Source organism: Leucopleurus acutus (assembly GCF_964270905.1).
Source record: "Leucopleurus acutus genome assembly, chromosome: 10".
NCBI lineage: Eukaryota > Metazoa > Chordata > Mammalia > Artiodactyla > Delphinidae > Leucopleurus > Leucopleurus acutus.
Window position 1 is genome coordinate 38,194,460 of NC_139153.1, and position 9,306 is coordinate 38,203,765.

The following is a 9,306-nucleotide window of genomic DNA, read 5'->3' on the forward strand; positions in this document are numbered from 1 at the left end:
CGGTAAGCTCCCTCCGACGCTCTGCTTCCGGGGTTGGCGCACCTGAGGAAGGGCTCGGGCGGACCCCGTCGCCCAGCTCCAGAGTTCCTAGAGCCGATGTGTTCCACCTCGGAAGCCCCTGCGGCCAGTGGGGGCTATGAACGCCACGCCCACTACGTCCAAAGGCCCACTGGCGGGAAAGTGCGTGGTTGGGAGTAGGGTTGCTCCCCGGGGGCCTGGACCGGATGGTCTTCCTGAAGGTCGAGGCAGGGATAAGCCTGCGGTGACTGCTCCGAGACGGCGTTTGGGTACCCGGCCGGGAGGTGTGTAGCCAGCCCGAACGGAGGCATGTCACCAGCCGGCTCTGAATTCGAGAGTTGGGGCGCGATGCCCCGGGGCCTGGTCTAACGTAGGTTGTGTGCTGGTAGAGCCGCACATGGGCGGATCCCAGTGTTGGGGGCGGGCACCCAGTGTCCAGGACCTGGGGTTCAGGTGGCAACTGGACCCCAGGGCCGCTCTTGACCCTCTAGCTCCCATTTTCGAGCAGGGAGCTCGAAACTGGAAGTAGTAGACCAGGGTTTGAATCTTGACTCATCGTGAGGCTTTGTCCATGTGCCCCTCTGTGGGCCTCAGTCGCTCCAATAAAATTCATGGCAGTGTTTCGCAAAGTATGGCCTGCCAATGCCACGCCCTCGCCCCCTAATCTATTGTTAACTAGATCACTGTTGACTAAACTACTATGAAGCATGCAGTTTCCCGGGCTCCATCCCAGACCCGGGGATCTGTATTTGTAACAAGCTACTCCGGTGATCCCCATAAGCTCCTTTAAAAACCTGAGGATTAGAAGGCTCCTCTCCAGAGATGATCGAGCTCTGGATTGGAGGGGTGTATGTAGGCTTGCTTGGGTCCAGGTGTCCAATAATACCACTCCTGTAATAAAAATACCATCCAGCCCCCCAACTTCTCTGAAGATGTCTCATTTCTAGCCTGGGATGGGTATCGTTTAACAAGAGCCCTCACACCAGAGCCCATCTGAGCAGGAAGCTGAGACCCAGGGAAGAGAAGCATCTTGCTCTAGGTCACTAAGCTAGTGGAGGGTCGAACCGGAGTTCAATTCAGTCTCAAGGACTCCTACTCTAGTGATCTCCCCAAATTTGTGTCCACCTGCGTTTGCGGAGCCCGACTCTGTCCTGGCGGAGATGGTGCCCAGAGTAGCCGGAGACCAGAGTTGTAGCCCTTAGGAAGGCCTGGCCACCCACCGTCCCCCTCCCGACTCCGGCACAGCCCACGGGCAGTGAGGAGTGGTCTCCAAGAACTGCGACCTGGCTCCCCCTCTTGCTGGGGGCAGAGCCAGATACGAGCGGCAGGCCAGCGGGCCAATGCAGGGCAGGCTCTGGGCCTGACAGCCAATCCGGGGCCGGGAGCACGGAGCTGGCAGGGAGGAGAGGAGCTGGAGCGTCGCGGAGCCGCGAGGCTGCTCGCCTCAGCCCCACCCCCGAGGTGGGTCCCGGCCGGCCAGTCCCTGTCCAGGCTGGCAGAACAGGCACTCTCGGCTGTGGGCGGTGTGACGTCGCTGGCCCAGCCCAGGGAGGTCCTCCCAGGGCGCCCAGGGAGGGCGGACCTTGGGTCGGACCCGCAGCCCCCAATCCCGGGGCCTGGGGGTCCCCCTCACCTTGCCCCGGCCTCCTGCCAGTCGCCACCACCCCTAGCCTCTCCCGCTGAGTCCGGCGCCCCAGAGAGGATTAAGTAAGTGCTGAGGTCGCCGCTTCTGTGCAAGAATGGAGGAATCACAGAGTCGCGAAGGTGGGGTTGGGGATTGGGGCAGGGAGGACTGATGAACCTGGTGGAGAATGGTATGCGGGTTCTTGGAGGTGGTGGTGCCCACCCCTTTCTCTCTGGCTTCCTTCTCTTGCCCTTTGGACCATGAGGCATTCCTGAACAGTGATGAGCAGAGCCCTTTCTCTCCTTTGGAAGGAAGAATAAACAGAGCCCCAGAGCAAGTATTAAGGGTCTGGCCCAAGGTCACATCTGGGGTCAGCGTCAGAGCCAAGAAAGAACCTGGGACTCCTGACGTGCCCAGCCTAGCTAGAGGAGGAGGACAGAGAGGGACGATGAGCTTCTCCCATCCCATGTTTCTGTGCCAGCCTTGCTCCTTCCTAAGAGGCCATCACTGGTGTATGCACACCTCACACACACCCATACACCTGCACAGGGAGGCATCCCACATACACCCGTGAGCTAGCGCAGAGGTGTGTATGCAGCCATGAGCTGTGCATCTCTCCTATCCCTCGGCCTTCCCTTCTGCAGTTTGGCTAGGACCTCTTCCCACCCTGCCTTACCCAGGGCCTTTTGGCCTGGGAAGGCCAAAGTCACAGCCTAGACTGGGCACATCACCCACCTTCTGCTCCCAGGGGAGGAGGGAAGGGGAAGAGAAGGCATCTCAGAGTGGGAGCTCCATCCCTGCCTCTGAAGACACGCTTCCCTTGATTTTCTCCTAGTCCCTGGCAGCCCCTATAGGGAGTTCAATGACCCAAGAGCCTACAGAGAAAGCCCACCAGAGGACCTGACTTTGGCCTCTCTCTCCTTCCTGTCTTCTGGTCTTGCCACACATGTCCCTGCCCTTACTCCAAGCACAAGCTGGACCACACAGCAGGCTGGGTCCAGGGGCTTCTGGGGCTCCCCTTTCCCAACTGGAATGGCCAGAGGGAGAAGATCTAACATTTATTGGGTACTTGCTGTGGATGAGGGTTGTACTGAGCTAAGTCATTTCTAGGAACTTGTTCATCCTGATATTTCAGTGACCCTATGACCCTTTCTGTGAGGGAGGTGTTCTTAATACCCCTACCTTAGACTCAGGAAAACTGAGACATGGAGAGGTGGAGTGACTTGCCTAGGGTCACCCAGTTAAGTGGCTGAACCGGGATTCAAAGACAAGCCTATCTGACTTTCGTGCAAGTGTTTTCCTCCAGGAAAGGAAAAAGCTGCAGTATTTTTTTCTCCAAGCAGGAGGTGAGGGATGTGGGGGGCAGGAAGTAAGAAGGTGAGCAGTGTGGGGAGTAGGGGCTGGGGGTGGGGAATGAACTTTTTCTTTCAAACCTCCCCACTACTTTTCACATCCTCCAAGTATGATCACTATGATCATCTTACCCACAAAGAGGGGGCAGGGCTTCATTTTCATGTTCCTAAATCCACATGGGATCCATAGATATATAAAGCACATGTCCTGATGTTCCCTGAACTTGCCCTTGCCCTCAAACTTTTATCTCCCCTGTGCCTTCAGAACTTAGGGGGACTTCATCTCCTCACAGAGTCCCATCCTCAGCCTCATGTTTTTTATTTTTTCCTTTCCAACACCCAGGGAGGCAGGGAGCTCTCTTTATCCAAGGACGTGGCCCCCTGTATGGGTAGTGGGGGCCACAGGCTGGGACACCCCTGATGTCAGAAGTGAGTGAGCAGGTTGACTGACCACAAGCAGTCCCTCAGCATCAGCATGGACTCCAGGATCCCATCTGCTAGGAGCTGGATCAGCAGCCACCCACCCACCTCTGAACCTGACCTGGAGCCTGCCACAGATGGGCCAGCTTCCGAGACCACCACACTCAGCCCAGAAGCCACCAGCTTTAATGACACCAGAATCCCTGACGTGGCTGGTGGCACAGCCGGCATGGGCACAATGCTTCTGTCCTTTGGGATCATCACAGTGATTGGCCTGGCTGTGGCCATGGTGAGAGCTGGGGCAGGCTGGGGCTGGCCCAGATGGCCCTCACTTGGCAGAGGGCGATCACTGTTTAGATTTTAGAGGATCTAATCAGAACACAATTGTCTGTTAGTGATAGTACAATCCCTTCCTTCCCCAGAGATTTGTTTATTGGGGTCCAGAGACCAGACAGGCTGCCTCCAGTTGGAAGAACCAGAAAAGGTTCTGAGGAATACATGGCATTTTGAGTTGGGCCATGAAGGCCACGTAGGAGTTGGGGAGGAGGGTGTTGCAGGTGGAGGGTCCTGATGGGCAAACGTTCGGAGGCAGACAGGAGGTATCTGTGAGCAGCAAGCAGGACAGTGAGGCAAGTGAGTGTGGGGATGCAATAGGAGTAGAGGCCAGCAGGCAATTGGGATAGATCGTGGGCTGTAGAGTCCGAATGGGATGCTTTGGGCATGGCAGGCTGCTGGCAATGTTCATTCATTCATTCATTCATTCACTTGGCAATTATTTACTGGGCACCTGCCCTGGACCGAGCCTTCGGGACCCCAGGGACTAGGGAGAAAAAGTCCTGCCCTGCAGTTCTTACAAGGAGTGAGAGATAGGTAAAACCAAGGGTGCCAAGGGAAGCCCGTAGGGACTGGATTAGGGAACTGGGTGGGAGTTGGGGGGACTTCCTAGGCTGGGTGGTCAGGGACAACTAAGGAGGCAACATTAGAGCTAAGACATCACAGTGGAGGCCTGGCCCCAGCGTCATGAGAAGGGCAGAGTTGGGCAGACATCAGGGCAGAGGTGAGCTGGGGTGAGGGCTGCAGGTGTCCCCTGAGAGTGGATATGATGCTTCCAGATCTGGTATCTACCTCTGAAGATATGGACTCTCCCCTGGGAATTCCCTGGCAGTCCAATGGTTAGGACTCAGCGCTTTAACTGCCGTGGCCCCAGGTTCAATCCCTGGTCAGGGAACTAGGATCTCACAAGTTGTGCAGCGTGGACAAAAAAAAAAAAGATATGGACTCTCCTCTTAAGATGATACATGGACACTCAGAATGTCACCGAGGGCCCATTGGAGATTGCGAGGACTGAGATCTGGAAGGGTGGGAGGTGTACCTGAGGTCCCCCAGCAGGCCCGGCAATGGTGGCATTCTGCCTGCTGCCCCTCACAGGCTCTGACGGCTGGCCTTAGACTCAGGAGCATGTTGCTGTGACAAATAGGGCTGGATGATCCATTGATGGCTGGAGCTGCTGGTAAAACAGGGTCACCATATGGGCCCCACAGGCTCCGGATTGCTGCCAGGGAACAACTGCTGGCCAGCGGGCAGAGCCAGGATGCAACACACAGAGTGAGGCCGGGGCCTGAGCAGTCTCCTGGGGCAGGGGTGAGGCAGAATACCGGTGTTTGGCACCCATGTGGTGGTTTAGCAGGCTGAGACACCCTAACCTCAGGGGCAGAGCAGGGCCTAGAAACTGCCTTTGTCACTCTTGGCCAAAGATTTTGTCCTGGGAACTTGGGAAGACTTCCTTACTCTTCATTCTGGAGGAATATTCGGAGGGCCGCGGTGGATGGCCTTATCACCAAGAACGGAGAGGTAGGGAAGTTATGGGGCAAAGGCAGTGGAGGGCAGGAAATAGCTCCTGGGCAGGGGTCAGGTCTGGAGATGTTCCTTAAGTACTACTTCCTCTCCCCTCATGCCAACCCTGAGCCAGGCTATGCTGGGTGCAAGGAGGAACAAATCAGTGCCAGGCCGTGTGCCTCACGTAGGAAGAACAGTGGGGGAGGGCTTCCTGGAAGAGGTGGGGCTGCAGCTAGACAGTGAAGGGTAAGGAAGATTTGGAAAGGAAGGTATTTGCGGGGAGGGTGTTAGTAGTTGGGGCAGAGGGAGCAGCAAGGGCGAGGGGTGGAGATTGGTTCTAGCCTCTCTTAAAGATCCTTCTGTATCACAGGGCAGGCAGGAGGGCTGAGAGGCGAGGGAGTACAGTGTGCTGGGGCTGGAGCTGCTGCTTCAGGGCAGGCAGGGGCTATGCCAGAGACCTGGAGCTCCTGTTGCATCCCACCCACAAGAGAGCAAGGGGCATGCCAACATGTGACCTCCTGGAGGGGATGGGGGAGCAAGGGGCACTGCAGTTTCTTTCCGCCTTTGGGGTCCCCCAGGAATGAGCAGCAGGAGGAGCTCTGGGTCAGGCTGGAAACAAACTGGATTCAAGCTGTGAATGGGCCACAAAGAGTATAGGAGCCACAGGGGGTTTGGGACAGACTCTAGGGACATGGCTTTCCCCCAAGCAGAAGAAGTCATACTCCTGGTAGTCAAAAAACACCAGTTGAGGGATTAGCGAGATGGTGGCAGAGGTCCCTGGAGTTCCCGCTCCAGGTCCTGCAGAGGTCCCCAAGTCTCACTCCCTTCCTCCCTCCCCTGAGTGCTTTGTACCAGCATTTCCTGCTCTAGCCAGGAGCTCTTGGGTCTCAGATGTTTTCTCAGGCTGCCTAGGCCTTTATCTTCAAGTCATTATGTTGGGGGTTAGGACCCAGGGGTCTTCCTAGGTTCCTCCAGCATCAGGGTTCAGGAGTGTGGTCTAGGCTGATGTCCAGGGGCTCAGACCCTCCTCCTCAGCCCCTGAGGGCCATCAGCCTCCCATGGAAACCCCAGGAAGCCAGCCCAGAGCCTTGCCTAGAGCCACTGCCCTGCAGAGTCTGCCCGCTGCCTTTCCTCTGTTCTTTTTGCCCATACACGGGGAGAAAATTTGGTCCTGGGGACAGCTGAGAGGAGGGGGTATGCTGAAGTCCCCACCACCACCACTTCAGCCCTGAGGAGTCCGAGGCAGGCACTGAGTGGCTGGAGCCACAGTCAGTTTTGGCAGGGGTGGGCCCACGCATCCCTAGGCCAGGCTTACCTGTGTGGTCTTCCCAGGCTGGCCTTCCCCCCACCTCTGAGTTCGGGCACTGTCATCATCTAATAAACGTCAAATAGAAGCACAAATTTAGGATGTATGTGTCCCTGGGATGCGGTCGCTGAGGACATGGGGACCTATAGTTCTCCCGTTCATCAGCCTCAGCATGTCCCCTGTCCCGAGGGACTGCTGGATTAATTAGGGCCTCCTTTCCTGGCCATTTGATGCTGCTCCTTCTCTTGCAGGTTTTGTACATCAGGAAGAAGAAGAGGTAACTCCCCATCTGCCACCCAAGACTCCAGCCCGTGGGCAATGCTGGGCTGGACTCCAGGGGACGTGGGTGGGAAAGGAGAGTCCCTCCACCATGAGGGTCCCTCTCCCTAGTGAGGGAGTCAGGGCCTCTTCTGCCCACTCGGGGTTGGGGGTAACCATTTTCCCCTGGGGAGGGCTGAGCCACCCTTGCCCTGCTGCCCTGAGCTAATGGCCACTGACTCCCCTTTCCCCACCCCGGCCCCTCAGAGGCTGGGGATCGCACAAGGCCCTGGCTTAAGCAGTCCCCATGGCTCTCATGGATGACAGCTCTGTGGCCCATGGCCCCATCTGGTCCCAGGAGTGGGTAACTATCCCTCCCAGGCCACCCATCCAAGAGGTAGAGCTAGTACTGTATGTGCAAAAATGTCTTTCATTGAATCCCAGGGGAAATTTTAGGACCCTAAACATGGTGGTGTCAGCTGGTCAGCAGGCAGCAGCACCTGGAGGGCTGGTGGGAGCGGAAGGGCCTGCCCTGCCTGCAGCAGTCTCTGCCCCCACCCCCCAGGCTGGAGAAGCTGCGCCACCAGCTCATGCCTATGTACAACTTCGACCCCACGGAGGAACAAGATGAACTGGAGCGGGAGCTGCTGGAGCACGGGCGGGACACTGCCTCCGTGCAGGCCGCCACCGCTGTGCAGGCCACGCTGGCCAAGGTGGGCACTGACCAGGCTCCTCCACCCAGCCTGCAGCCTGTTTGTGGCTCTTCCACCCCCACCCTCCCTCCTTTCCCATGTAGCTTTCTAGCACCTGCCATGTGGTCAAGTGGCAGCTATCGGGTATATGGATTTTGTCAGGTTTGTTTAGAAACTAGTAGAATTGCTCCTCGGCCACCCACAGGCTCACTGCACAAGGCCAGGCCAGGGCAGCCCTGGCATCCAGCCTGGCTCTGTCCTGATAGCCTGGTCACCTTGGAAGCTCCATTGGCCTCTCTGAGCCTCAGTTTTCTCATCTGCAAGTGAAAAATCCTGATTCTTGCCTCAGGTATGCCCCCTCAAACTAGGGGGAAAGCAGAAGACTCACAGGGGGGATTGTTGGGGGGCTGAGACCCTGGGTTCTTCTGCTTCCTGAGATCCCGGTCCTAAGTGAGTTGTGACTGGTGCCAGATTCTGGGGCAGTGGCACCTCTGAGTAGATTGGTGGGTTCCTAGTAGCTGGCAGACCCCAGGCAGGTGCAGACCCTAGCCGGACTCACCTCCCATGTCCAAAGCGCTGGGTACCTGTGTGGTTATCCTGCCAGAGTCACTGGGCTGCCTGGCCACTTGCCACCGGTCCCTGAAATCCCCAGGGGCCAGAGCACCATGAGGAGGCCTGGTCTCCCCCAGACCCATGATGCCCCTTTGCATCCCTCCTTGCCTTGACTGCACAGGTTGCTAGGGAACCTGGCTCCACAGCAGCAAAATTAAGAGACTGGGCTCAGGAAGAGTCCAGGCTGGGAGTCCCCTGGTTTTGCTACCAGTTCTTTGTCGCCAGGATCAGGACTCATTCCCCCTTGGGATATTCAGGAAATTGGGCTGAGAACCTTGGTCCAACCAGCTCTTGGGACTACTGACTATTTGACGGTTGTTTCCTGTGCATCTCCCTTGTGCCAGCCCTTGTGCCCGGGCTTTGGGGCTTGGGGGTACAGAGGTGAATACCCTCTGCTGGGAGAGGTCGGTACATGCATAATTAATGCAGGCCCTGGGACCTAGGTTAAGTGCTGCAACTGGCTGAGGTGGCAGGGCAAGCTGGGGATGGCTGGGGGGAGGAGTCACCTGAGCCAGGTCGTATTTCTTGGCTGAGCTTGTGGGAGGGCATTCCAGGCAGAAGACATAGCTGGTGCCAAGCGCACGTGGGCACCAGAGGATGGAGGGGACTGGGCCAGAGAGTGCATGGCCTTGGTCAAGGTCCCTGATGCCCCTTACTGTCTCTCTGCAGACCACTCTCCCCTCTCAGGGCCCAATGCAGAGGCCCAGCCGGCTGGTGTTCAGCGATGTAGCCAATGCCATCCACGCGTGAGGACCCCGGGACAGGCCTGGACCTCTGATGAAAACACCTGCCACAGTGCCCTCAGCTGCCAACTCCGAGATCATTAGGACCTCCTCTCAGGACCTGCCCTGCCAAGGCCTCAGCTATTTTGAGGACCCAGCTGCTGACCCTCCAGGCTCTAAAAGAGGCCCCTGGCCAGGTTGGGCATATGGCCACTGATATCCCCTGACCTGAGGGCCCTGGAATGCAGAGCATCCCTCATAAGGCTTCCTTACGCTGGCTGGCTTCCTTGTGCCCTTCCCAGACCCCTCACATCAGGGTCTGCTCCTCTAATGTGGAGGAAATGGAGGGAGATGTGGGATGGGAGGGGGAAGGGAAGGAGAGTAGGGGGGTTCCCATCCATCAGGGAGACATATCTTTGGAATCTGGAGTCTCCTCTGGGGTTGGGGAGAGGCAGCCACCCAGGTC

The 9,306-nt window shown here is 57.5% G+C and overlaps 1 protein-coding gene across 1 annotated transcript; it reads left to right on the plus strand.

The window, feature by feature from the left end:
* Positions 1 to 1,644: 1,644 nt before the first annotated feature.
* LOC309967160 (uncharacterized protein C3orf18) lies at positions 1,645 to 9,022 on the plus strand. The gene is made up of 5 exons (XM_082847683.1): positions 1,645 to 1,725; positions 3,338 to 3,703; positions 6,808 to 6,833; positions 7,380 to 7,527; positions 8,788 to 9,022. The coding sequence occupies exons 2-5, from the start codon at positions 3,470 to 3,472 to the stop codon at positions 8,866 to 8,868; spliced, it is 489 nt and encodes a 162-aa protein (XP_082703809.1). The 5' UTR covers positions 1,645 to 1,725; positions 3,338 to 3,469; the 3' UTR covers positions 8,869 to 9,022.
* The last annotated feature ends 284 nt before the right edge of the window (positions 9,023 to 9,306 follow it).